Here is a 13,097-nt window from a genome sequence, read left to right as displayed (position 1 = left end):
GATACTGACTGACCATAGAAATTTCTTTATTTTTAAATGTTTTTGTTTAAATAAAAATGGACCTGCAGCTCAGAGATCCTGAGAGTAAAATGCAGAAGACAGCACCGTCTCAGAGCACTAAATTTTAAACCATAAAGTACGGAGCAGAGACAGAACAGTGCTGGCTGCTAGACACAAGCTGATGGACAGCTGAGGGTTCAGAAAACAGGAAGCAGAGCAGCTATCCTGGCAATACTAAACTGCATTACGCAGGAGTCCAACCATTCATTAAAATACCTAATTAAAGCAAGAGACCGAGTCATGAGATCTGGCTAACCCGGTCTAGTTTTTTTAATATAAAGTTGGTGAAATCAGATACCACACAATTCGTTTTAATTAAATTCAGAGCATAAAATAAGCAATATTGTGCATCAGATACTGTGAAGCCATGGATTGCCTTAACTTGTTTACTTAGAATTATGAATAGGCGAAATCATTGTGAACTTGCGATTCCTGGATTAAAATCAACCTCCTTTGATATATCCATTTAACTAAAGAAAACCGTGGTTGTGGGGAGCTTGAAGTCCTCCTTTGCATTACCTATCCATAATTTTCAATTAAGAACAATGTACTCTGTCAATCAGGCGACCTAAAAGAGAATGTGAGCATAGAGACCTCTGACCAGAGAGAGGATAAAAGTTACAAACTTTTCATCATAATTAAGATGGAAAGAAAATCAACTAACGTGCACGAGTTCACTGGAAATCAATTCTATTTAAAAATGTATAAAGCCAACTTTTTTTAAGGGTGGGCTAGTGACTTTTTTTAAACCTGCTGCTAAATATCACAAATTCAAACCGTGCATATATGTAACTAATTTTCTCACAGTGCTATGCTCTGTGTAAATTTGCTGAAAGCTTAATATTGGTGTTAAATTGTTTCCACCTTCATCACGCATTTATTTTTCCAACCCTGTTCTTTACATACAAACACGTGTGCAAATCCAGGCACATGCACATTGCAGCTGGATACAGCTTGCAGTTGCTGGCTAAGTCCAACTGTGTTACAAGTTAATGATAGAATTTACCCACACTGTCTCCCGGTTAGCAGTTTTTATTAAATTTGGTTTGAATTTTGCTGTCAGGTCCTTTCCAAATTGCTGGACAGAAGTGCTTTATTTAATAGAGCAGTATGCCTGAGAGTCAGTGATCGGAGCTTTACGAACTGTTAGATAGAGCTGGATTTTCACAATCCTCGTTTGTAAATAATTTTGCACAGGTATCATGTTAAAATGGTCATTTTCTGCTTTGGACATGTTTTCATCTACAAAGGGTGATTTGGTGGAAGTGAAAAGTCAGCTCAGAGAGGGCACTTTAATATGGATGATTAACTGTTTGAGAGGCATCTGTACAGTAAATTAATTTACCTCCTGTTCTGAGACTATCATGAGTTTAGCAGTCCCTTAGATTTATGCTTGTGTGTGCCATTTCCAAAGTATAGAATAAACAAAAGCGTGCAGAAAGGCTCACTCCACAATGTCTGTATCCTTTTGCCATGTGTAGTTTTATTTTTTAAACTGTTCATGGCCACAGAAATGTACTCTTTTTCTGGTTCAATTTCTCTGAAGATTTTGCAGATAATTTGCATCTTACTTGCCTATTTACACCACATTTCTCCCTAGGTGAATGATAAAAGGGCGCTGGGATGTTGGCATTCTTTGCATTGTATAAATGCTAGGGGCATAGATTCTGTATTCTATTTTGTTGCAACTTATGACCTAGCAATGCTACTTAGGTAAATTTATTCAGAATTCGAATGGAAAAGTATATTGTGAATCATGCATGCAGTCCTCTGCTCCGATTCGAAATTCAGTCATTGATGGCTGTTGACAACCTGCAATTTTGTTACTTTAAACGGGTATCTGCAATAGAAAGGGAAAACTTCTCGAAAGAAACTTGTACAGTAGTATGTGTGTGTCTTTGGGGAGGGGAGAAGTACAAAGTATTTCTACCCACTGCCCCATGCAAGTGAAAATAATAATTATTTTAAATAACATTTTTGAGCTCATTGGTTCATTGGGGTGTTAAATCCCCAAAGTGAAACTTGAGGAAGTCACAAATCATCCCCTGGTCTGTGCTGATTTCAGCATGAACTGCAATTGATGGCAATATCGAAACTAGTGATTGGGAGAGTGAAATCACTAAGACTTCTGCTCTTTACCACTATCTATTAATCAACCTAGAGCACCCCCCACCTATCTTGCTCCTGATCCACTCTTCACTTCTGAAAATACATGTGTTGACTGTGACAATATGCGTTGATTTTTGTGGTAGTCTCTGTTGGATCCTATGGGCTTCTACGTGAATAATAATCAATTTTGGTAATGGTGGTTTCTATGATAATCTACCCTCAAGAATTGTAGGGGAAAGTAATTGGAATAAAATAAATTTGTTCCAAGAGAAGATATTTGCTTTTGTGTCCTTGGAAAACACCCTGACAACTTGCTCATTTAGATAGATAATATGTAGAAGAAAAACATTGATCCAGTAGGTTTTTAAGACTGTTACTGTTAACAGGTTTTGGTACTTTTCCTTGTCATGTTTTTTTGGTCTTAATACAATATTGCTATTGAAAACAATAGTTTTTACTACTAGCCTTTTCCAGTTATTATCTCTCCATTTATAAAGCAACTTATATTGAAATACTCTAAGCACTTCATGCAAGACTTTTTATATTGAAATGCAATAATTATATCAGCAAACATGACAATAAGATTGGGAGCAATTCTGATCTCTATTCACTTGATAGCTACCAATATCTGTTCTGAGAAAGAAGATTTTTTGGAATTTTGTGTTCCAGTTTTTACTGAGGTACAACTTTAGGTGGAAAGCATTATATTCCTTCTCCATCAATACTGTTTTAAGACATTCTCTGTTAAGCATTCTTTTGTAGAATCAGTGATAACTGGTGATCATAGAATAACTGGCTTTTGAACCTTTATTTGTGCTAGAAACAAATGTTTCCATGGAATAAAATCCTCAAAGTAAAAGCCCCCAAGACAGCCTTATCCTTGACCATTTATCTGCAAAGTAAAACTCTGAATTTAACTTTACAAGCAGATTTTTAAAAGCAAGCATCATGAGAATTTGCATTTGGGTTTACCATCTTCTGTTTCTCCTTCTGAGGATTGGCTTGGAAGCATTGTATTTCATTGCCTAAACTTGGATTTCAGTGTTCCTGCAGCTTATTGAAGGCTATGGCTAAGAGGAGTATAAATGGCAAAATCTCATATTATTGTACCCAGCCTCAAGACTCCCAAGAACATGGTGCCTTTCAGTAGGAGACCAGCCACCCTTTGGTGAGTTGAATGTAAAAAATATTTGCATGCAGCAATGTGTTGAGCCACACATTGAATGTAGGTTAGTATATTCCCCTTTTATACCATGCTGTGAAGGGAAGAGAACAGAGAGAAGATAGGCACTCCCAATGAAGAAACTGGTATAAGCCCCCTCAAAGCTGACCACATTGTCAAGGACTCTGGTTAAGCATCTTTTTTTTAGTTTTGAAAGGGTTTGGCTTCTTGACTTTCATTCTACACGTATGGGGGAGATATAAGATGTGAGCTGGAAATCTTATTGACAAAAAATATTTCATATTTATTTAGGTTAGACATTTGTCTTAATGATTTTTTTTAAAAGAAAAATATCCAGCTTTCCAATGTCTTGCTGGTAATTTTAGAGTGAGCTTTCATCGCCAATGAGTGAACTGGTCATTCTTCTAAAATACTAGTTAAGATGGCTTGGGGTTCATCAATGGAAATCAAATGAACAGAAAAGCTCCCTTTCTAAAGTGTTTTTATGAAGCCCTCCAGTGAATATTTATCATGGAAGGTTTCAGGTATATGGCAAGCACTTATTTGTTCCCCTCCAGAATCACCCGAATGGAAAAGTGGCAGAGTCCCAACTTCAGTGGCAGTCAGTCAGGGTAGTTCACAACCTACACAGGGCCCCAACCTCAGTGGCAGTCAGTCAGGTAGTTCACAACCTACACAGAGCCCCAACCTCAGTGGCAGTCAGTCAGGTAGTTCACAACCTACACAGAGCCTCAACCTCAGTGGCAGTCAGTCAGGGTAGTTCACAACCTACACAGAGCCTCAACCTCAGTGGCAGTCAGTCAGGGTAGTTCACAACCTACACAGGGCCCCAACCTCAGTGGCAGTCAGTCAGGTAGTTCACAACCTACACAGAGCCTCAACCTCAGTGAGGTGATTAAAACTACATTTAAAAAATGAACATTGATAGATTTGATTTTGGATCTTTTAGAGCTTTTTGGTCACATATTAATGCATGAATATTCAGTACATAATTTTACTTTTTGGTGCCTATTGTTTTAAAGAAGACAGTTAAACATGCGGTAATATCTCCTTTAAGTTATTAAGAACGCCAATGCTTTAATTTGCTAATAATGCTAACTTTATTATGTTATCCTCAAGTCCATTTATTTTCCTGTCAAAACTCAAAGGAGTAGTATTTGCTTAATTGTTTGCTCTTTAAAATATATCAATTGTGCCTTTTAAATATTGTAATCCATCAGTTACTTCTACCAAGTATTCATCGGTAACGTGCCAGGTTTTATTTAATATATTCAGAAACTAACTAGTTGATACCCTTTTTTTATCTTGCTGCCTATTTGAGGTACTAGACATAAAAACCGAAAAAGCTGGAAATACTCAGCATATCAGGCAACATCTAATAATAGCTCACTGTCCTCTTCACACATACTGCTCGACTTATTGAATATTTCCTGCATTCAGTGTTTTTATTTGTTTTCCTGTGTAGATTTTTTGGGGGATAGCCTTTTGTAGATCTGAGTGGATCCAATAGTTAGTAGTTGAATCAACTTTGAAGGAGCCAAAGCTATTAGATCACCTCTCTTAGCCATATATTTAATATCCATATTGATTCCCCTTGCAAGTTTTATATGTGAATTTAAAAGAAGAATATCTGGAATAACAGTATGTTCATGTTTTAACACTATTGTATGCAAAAGTAACACCAAACTGTCATCAAATATTTAGTTAACCTCTTCAGTTACAATATGTGATTTCAGTTTGCTATTAATATACTGCATAAAGTATTTTATTTTCATTCCCTTTCCACCCTTTCTCTTTTGCTTTGCTTGGCAACTCCATTCTGGGTCTAACTCAAGAACCTACATTTTGGAATTTTTAATGAAAATAATCGGGCTTGAAAATAATCTTAATTTAAGCACAATTGGGGCTAATGTGAGGATACAATTAATCTGAGGATACAGATAATGTTGGCATTATTAGCAAATTAAAGCATTGGCGTTACCTTATCCGTATAGAAATGCCAGTCATGGATAAAGGCCTTTGTAAAGAATCCATACCAAGGAAGTTTAAAGTGGCCCTTTGGATGATGTGACCTTTTGGATGATGGTGTAGTATTCATTGCCTGAACTGCTGAGCTGTTCCTTCCATGCTTGTTTTTAATCCTGCTATTTTGGACCACCGTGTAAATTGAACAGAATTATTGCCTGCCACTAAAGGTATTGTTTATTTAGTGACAATTTCAATGAAACCATCCGACTGAGTTTTCAACACAAAATGTTGGTGTAACTCAGTAGGACAAGCAGCATCTCCGGAGAGAAAGAATGGGTGATGTTTCAAGTTGAGACCCTTCTTTAGACTGGGGAAGGGTCTCGACCCGAAACGTCACGCACTCCTCTCTAGCAATGCTGTACGTCCGGCTGCCTGACTGCAGCATTTTGTGTCCATCTTCAATGTAAACCAGCATCTGCAGTTCCTTCCTACAGAGTTTTAGGATCAGTTAAGAGAACTAAACCACTTTTCATTGAAATGCAATCTTATTTCCCCAAATCCTTCAAAAACATTTTGTAGGTTTTTGTTGGTGTGGTGTACTCAACTTTTATATGAACAGAGGAAAGATTCTGCTGGTGTAAAAATTATAGTCACCTGACAAGTATGTAGCAAAATAAATGCTTGTTTACTATAGGGAAATGCATTATTGAAAATGTATGAGCTGGAGCTCTGTTTTACCTCTAGCATTAGTGCAATACTTGTATATAGCTTTTGTTTGAAATCCCAAGTTTGAAGAATGGTCCATTAAATGAGCAGGTGCTGCAATTACTTATTTATTGTCGGTTAAATGTTTAATATTTTTAATTTACTTTGGGGAATTTTAATATTTTGTTTGCATGATTAAATTTATCATTTACTTCCCTCAAACAAATACAGCCTTTGGGGACAGTGTGAAAAAATTGGAATGCAGCAAAATACTGTGGAGTATTGGCAATGTGTGGAATTTGGCGCTTTAACTATTAATGCTGACTTCATGTTTGAGACCTTTTGAATTCAATGTTGTGCAAACTTTCCAGCCTTCCATCGCTAAACCTGAGTTTATCACGGTTCAATTATTTGTTTGCAAAGTTGATTTGCATATTTAAATGGTGTTCAACGTAATCTGCTTCTTTAGCTTCCCTAACTTTATTTTACAACACTACCTATTTATCATTTCCTATTGGTATACATCAAAGCATTTGAAATGTAATGCTTTTGCTTTTGTTTTAATTACTGCTTTGTGTACGCCCATTAGATACAAATAGAAATATAATGCTGGATTTGAAAATAGGGAGCTGGAGTGTTTCAACTGCAGCTTTAACCCCAACCCGCTCTTTTTCTTTCATATTCAGGGAAATTAAGCATAATAATCTTCCTGGACTCCAACTAGGAGTTCCACAGTTCCCAAAATTATTTGGTAACCCAAATGAATTGATCTTGTTAATGAGTTCTTGTTAAGTCATAGTAGCTCATTTATATTTGCAGACTTGAGCTGGATGCTTGTTCAGTGAATGTTTGTGGATAATGCAAATTCCTTACATTGAAAAAATAATTGAAAGGTTTGCATATTAAGATTTTTTTTTAGGAGGTTTAGAATAATTGGGCACTGCTTTGTAACTGTAAACGCAACTGTTTGGTACGGTAAGTAAATGTAACTATCCAAGGTCTGTTCAGTAGAAAATGTAGAATAACTTGGCCAAAATTACAAGTCCTTTATGTGGAGTAAATATGGCCAGTAAAATGTGGCCAGTAAATATGATTGTAATTGCCTGGGGAAATAGCTTCATCATAAAGACCTTATTGGATTCTAACGGACTGTACACTGCCATTAGTTTATGGCAGGAAGAACAGCAAAATAGAAAGCCCTGCTTAAGGTGAACGTATAAATAAAACAAGAATTGACTGTCTTGATTATTTATCCTCAAAAATAGCCATTTTCTCTAATACTCGGTCACTCTTAATATATCGTTAATGTAAAGAATAATATTTCAGTATTGCCCTGTATTCTGACTCTGCCATACCTGATCTAGAAATAATTAAGCCTGTCAATTTTGTAAAGTAGAAAAATTATTATTTCTGTTCTGTACCTCATTCTTTAACTTGGAATCACTCTCCCCTTAGAAATACACAAAAGCATTCTCCATGAAGGTTTGGAAGTCTGATTAATTTTGATCAGGCTCATTTTAAACTATCGACGAAATGCTGTCAATTTAGCGATCTTGTCACATCTGTGCCATATCTGAAATTATACGAAATTGTGAAAGGAAGGTGGCGAAGCCTTAAAATGTGTCGGGCAGATGCTCCTTCAAATCTCAGCAAAGACTTTTCTTAATGTAATTTGCTTTCCAAAAAAACAGAAACATGTGAAAAAAAAACAAATCCTCTGGTCTTTTGCACACAGGACATGGGCACCAAAATAGGTGGTTCATTTGTGGAGAACAAGGACACCAAACAATGCAATGCAGAAGAAAGTTGTCTACCTGGAAACGCATATTATATAAAAGCTCTGTCTGTTAACAAGCGAACATGAATCGATGGCTCGGTCAGCTCAAAGTGTTGCCCTAGGCAAATTGTAAATAATGTACATTGTTATGTTATGGATTTTTTAACTTATTTTTTTTGTTTGTAAACATCTCTTGACATTTCTAGGCTTTAGGCAAGAACACTTCTTTGAGTACATTAAAATGGACATCATGAAACTTTTTCTAAATTTTTGCAGGTAACTCTAGCAAACAGCAAACTGGTGTGAAGTGATAGCAGAAGCACCATTTTAAACAATTGAATTTAAAAAAAAATTATACTGTAAACACTTTCATACTTTGGGCTGGGAGCACTGTACTCTGATCCAGCAAAAAAAATCTAGATATTTCTTCCTTTAAATTCTAGAATGTTTTTTTCAGTTTGTATTTATTTTGGAAGAAAAAAAATCTATCTGATTCTTAGGAAAATAAATAAATGGCTATTTGAAAACTCGTGTGACCTGCCTTACATTATTCATGCTTTTAAAATGTATAATTCTCACTGTTGGTCAAACAGGAGAGCCATTGGCAGAATGAAAAGATTTCCTGCCACTGCAATGTAATTGTGATCTTATCAAAGAGAACTTCCATTGTCTTTGTTACTATTTTGATACGGTTCTTCGGTTTGTACATTGACAAGCCTTGATTATGTTGGGAGAAAATTCGTAAAGTTGATCATTATTAATGTGGCCAATGAATGCATCAGTGAGGTTGTTTAATTTGGAGATACGGCATTGAAACCAGCCATTCAGCCCACTGAGTCCACGCCGACCAACAATCACCCGTTTTACATTGTCCCACTTTCTCTTCCACTCCCTACTCGCTAAGGCCAATCAACCTACAAAAACCCGCACATCTATGGGATGTGGGAGGAAACTGGAGCACAGGGGAAAGTGCAAGCTCTGTAGATGCCACCTGAGGTGAGAATCGAACCCGGATCTCTGGTGCTGTGAGGCAGCAGCAATACCAGCTGCGCCATTGTGCTGCGGCCCTCAAGTCTTGTTACATTTTTACAAATCAATGGTTAGGTCTCAGCAGACGTGGTTTGTGCTAATCTGGACCCCTCATTTTAGAAAGGTCAAACCCATGAGGGGGTTGGAGGATTATAGAAATGGAGATCATGAGACTTTTTCAGTTTTGTTTAGAGTTTGAAAAAAATGTGATTTGGCACTAAAGCAGGATAGGTAGGTTTATAAGAGACCTAAGACGAGTATTCAAAATAAGGAAGCGTTTTGATCAAAGCAGGGAGAAACTCTTAAACACATGATTCAGTGGCTATAATGTGAGGGAAAGAACTGCAGATGCTGGTTTAAATCGAAGGTAGACACAAAATGCTGGAGAAACTCAGCGGGACAGGCAGCATCTCTGGAGAGAAGGAATGGGTGACGTTTCGGGCCGAGACCCTTCTTCAGACTGTCCACTCTGTGGTTATAGATGTAAAAGAATTATTAAAGTCACAGGAGGTGTTATTGCTTGGAGAGTGGTTGTGATTCAAAAATGCACATAGAAGCAATAGATTATATAGTCACGAACCATAATTTTGGCTCTTGAAGCTTTAACTAGTGGAAGCAACCTTATTTGAAGATGCCGACCATTGATCACCCATTCACACTAGTTCTATGTTATCCCACTTTCGCATCCATTCCATGCACATTGGGAGCAATGTACAGAGGCCAATTAACCTACAAACCTGCATGTATTTGGGATGTAGGTGGAAACCGGAGAAAAACCCACACAGTCGCGGGGAGAGCTTGCAAACTCCACACAGACAGCACAGCACCCGAGGTCCGGAATGAACCTGGGCAGCTCCAGCTCTACCAGCTGCACCACTATGCCACCCCAAATTATTTAAAGGCATGTATCCGTAATGGTGAAAGGATGTCATGCAAACCCACTTGGTTCCCTAAATATGCTTCAGTGAAAGAAATCTGTTATCTTTGCCCAGCGTCGTTTATGTGTGACTCCAGACACAGACTGCCTTCTCTGGTCAGAGACTCGAAACTATAACAAGACTATAAACAGCCACAAATGACATTTTCATTCAGGCAACCTTCTTAGGAAGTTTATTTCCTTTGTTTTTTTAAATAGCGAGATGATAGAGATTGTGCTAATATTGGACCAGATATAAATTAAGATTCTAACAAAATGATAATTACATTATCATGTTCGTTGGACCTCAGACCTGGCATAAGATTCAAGGTCAACTACGCAGTAGTGATCACTGCCTTCTTATCAAGTCAAGTTTATTTGTCACATACACATACAAGATGTGTAGTGAAATGAAAGATCACCCACAGTCCAGCAATAGAGCAATAAAAATAAACAATTTCACACACAATCACAACCACAAAAAAAAGAAGAAACATACAGCCCCGCCGACAAAGGGCACCTCAAGATACTATTAAAAAAAACTACACAGAGAGACATCATTAAAAGATATGGTTTTTTTTTTGGTTTTTTTTTTAATCAAAAATATTTATTCGAATATTAAAATAATATATACAATACAATAAAACCAAAACAGAACCCACCACCAGAATACTATACAAACAAATATACCAATTGAAAGTATTATACAATTATATTACAATCCCCATCCAGGATACATCCAATCCCCCGCGAAAAGATATGTATTGGAAGGAACCGTCGAGGGGACAAATAAAGGTAATTCTGAATTCTGAGATGCTGGTTCATACTGACGATAGATGCAAAGTACTGGAGACATCTCCAGAGGTGCTGCCTGACCTGCTGTATTACTCCAGTTCCATGCATCTATCATTGAAAGATATTGTACTGTCACTCTCACACGATGGTTTGTGGGACCTTGGACATTTGACTGCACATTTCTAGGACTAGTGTAAATACTTCGAAATTCATAGATTGGGTTCCATAAAGCTGATAAAAGATGCAATGGAATGGCAACTTTTAGCATTAAATGTGAAATGTACAGCAGTCTACATAAACATTTAAAAAAGTGAATGCAGTATATAGCTCCATTTCATACAACATATTGTTATGCTGTACATTGTTGAAAGGAGATCACTGCTCTTCCCCACCCATATCTGCATGCACCGTGTTTCATGTTTAAAACACGTTGACCAAAAGCTAACTCAAGTGCCATGCAGAACTGGCAGACCCTTGCTGCCAGTTTACTGGTGCTCTGGTTCAGATTCACCCCAAGGTCGAGTCAACTTCGGGAAGCTCATAGCCGGTCGACAGTGACAACCGCAGCTGGTGTAAACTCCGCGCAACTCTCACTCGGCCAGCACGGCGGTGGCTGAGAACAGGAGGCGCAGGTAATGCAGAGGGGAAGGAGAGAGGAGAGGGAGAGGGAGGGAGAGAGAGGGGGAGAGAAAGAGGGGGAGAGAAAGGGAGAGGAAGGGGAATAGAGGAAGAGAGAGGGGATGAGGAGGAGAGAGAAAAAGGGAGAGAGAGAGATGAGGGGAGAGGGGGGGGGAAGAGAGAAGGAAGGGGAAGGAGGAAGGAGGGGAGAGAGGGGGAGGGGGGAGAGGGGGAGGGGGAGAGGGAGAGGGGGAGAGGGGGAGGGGGGAGAGGGGGAGAGGGGGAGGGGGGAGAGGGGGAGGGGGGAGAGGGGGAGGGGAGAGAGGGAGAGGGGGGAGAGGGGGAGGGGGGAGAGGGGGAGGGAAGAGAGAAGGAAGGGGAAGGAGGGGAGAGGGGGAAGGGGAGAGAGGGAGAGGGGGGAGAGGGGGAAGGGGAGGGGAGGGGAGGGGAGAGAGGGAGAGGGGGGAGAGGGGGAGGGGAGAGAGGGAGAGGGGGGAGAGGGGGAGGGGGGAGAGGGGGAGGGAAGAGAGAAGGAAGGGGAAGGAGGGGAGAGGGGGGGGGGAGAGGGGGAAAGGGAGAGAGGAGGAAGGGGAGGGGAGGGGAGGGGAGAGAGGGAGAGGGGGGAGAGGGGGAGGGGAGAGAGGGAGAGGGGGGAGAGGGGGAGAGGGAGATGGGGGGAGAGGGAGATGGGGGGAGAGGGAGAGGGGGAGGGGAGGGAAGAGGAGGGGAGAGAGGGGGAGGGGAGAGAGGGAGAGGGGGAAGAGGGAGAAGAAGAGGGGGAAGGGGAGGGGAGGGGAGAAGGGAGAGGCAAGTTTCTCCAACAATGCTTCTTTGCTGTTGTCCAGCTAGTTGTGACTGCACTCTCTGGTTCCATTCTTACCCAATTGTAGCTAGAAAATCAGCTCCAGTTGTTTCTGTTCCTGTTGCAGATGATTATCCGGTGCCCCACAATGGCCAGTCCATGGACACTGATTTCTCATTCAGATGCTTAGCCCAAGACCGCATAATTCAAACACATGTCGCCACTTCATATATATGTACGGTGGTGTTACCTGGTTAAACCTCGCCACCTGTCTGAAAATTGTTTGTCCAACATCTGGGAATGGTTAAACAGAAACTTCCTCCAGCAAAGTCTTCACCTTTGATTGGTGTCATAGACTCCATTCCCTTGTTGTTAACACTCGCTCTCTCTGGAAACCATGCAAAACTGAACCAGACTTGTCTCAGCCTTGATGTCAAATTTGATCTCCAGTTGAGCCTCTAACCATATGTATTTATTCACAAAATGTTGGAGTAACTCAGCGGGGAAGGCAACATCTCAGGAGAGAAGGAAATGGGCGACGTTTCGGGTCGAGACCCTTCTTCAGACGTCTCGACCCGAAACGTCGCCCATTCCTTCTCTCTTGAGATGCTGCCTGACCTGCTGAGTTACTCCAGCATTTTGTGAATAAATACCTTCGATTTGTACCAGCATCTGCAGTTATTTTCTTACTCTAACCATATGTGCTTTAAAGTCCACGACGTATGGTTGAGGTGTATCAATTGCTATAGTGTTGGAAGTGGAGATGTGAAAATGCCCATAGAAGGTGCAATTAAGAGGGGTAACTCTTTTTGACCAACATGGACACAATCTGTTGCGTAATTTTAGTTTAATCTAGAGATATAGCGTGGAAACAGGTCCTTCGGCCCACTAGTGATCACCATACACTAGCATTATCCTACACACTAGGGACAATTTACAATCTTTACCAAAGCCAACTAACCTACAAACCTGTACGCCTTTGGAATGTGGGAGGAAACCGGAACACCCTGAGAAAACCCACCTGGTCATGGGGAGAGCGTAAAAACTCCGTACAGACAGCACCTGTAGTCAGGATGGAACCCGGGTCTCTGGCGCTTTAAGACAGCAACTACTGCTTTTGTTGCTATCCCGTCGT

At 39.9% G+C, this 13,097-nt stretch overlaps 1 protein-coding gene across 8 annotated transcripts in view; it reads left to right on the top strand.

Moving 5' to 3' along the window:
• Window positions 1-8,313, top strand: part of LOC144601748 (peregrin-like) — a 49,654-nt gene extending 41,341 nt beyond the window's left edge. For 4 of the 8 annotated variants that reach the window (XM_078414105.1, XM_078414103.1, XM_078414108.1 and 1 more), the window contains one exon: window positions 7,761-8,313. In XM_078414105.1, coding sequence (XP_078270231.1) covers window positions 7,761-7,889 — 129 coding nt within the window. In that variant the 3' untranslated portion in view covers window positions 7,890-8,313. Of the gene's footprint in view, window positions 1-3,211 lie in introns of all 8 variants that reach the window. The other 4 variants (XM_078414110.1, XM_078414107.1, XM_078414109.1 and 1 more) reach the window with 4 other exon arrangements.
• Window positions 8,314-13,097: the final 4,784 nt, after the last annotated feature.

The sequence above is a fragment of the Rhinoraja longicauda genome, chromosome 17 (assembly GCF_053455715.1).
Source record: "Rhinoraja longicauda isolate Sanriku21f chromosome 17, sRhiLon1.1, whole genome shotgun sequence".
NCBI classification, from domain to species: Eukaryota; Metazoa; Chordata; class Chondrichthyes; order Rajiformes; family Arhynchobatidae; genus Rhinoraja; species Rhinoraja longicauda.
This window is presented reverse-complemented; position numbering and strand designations above follow the sequence as displayed.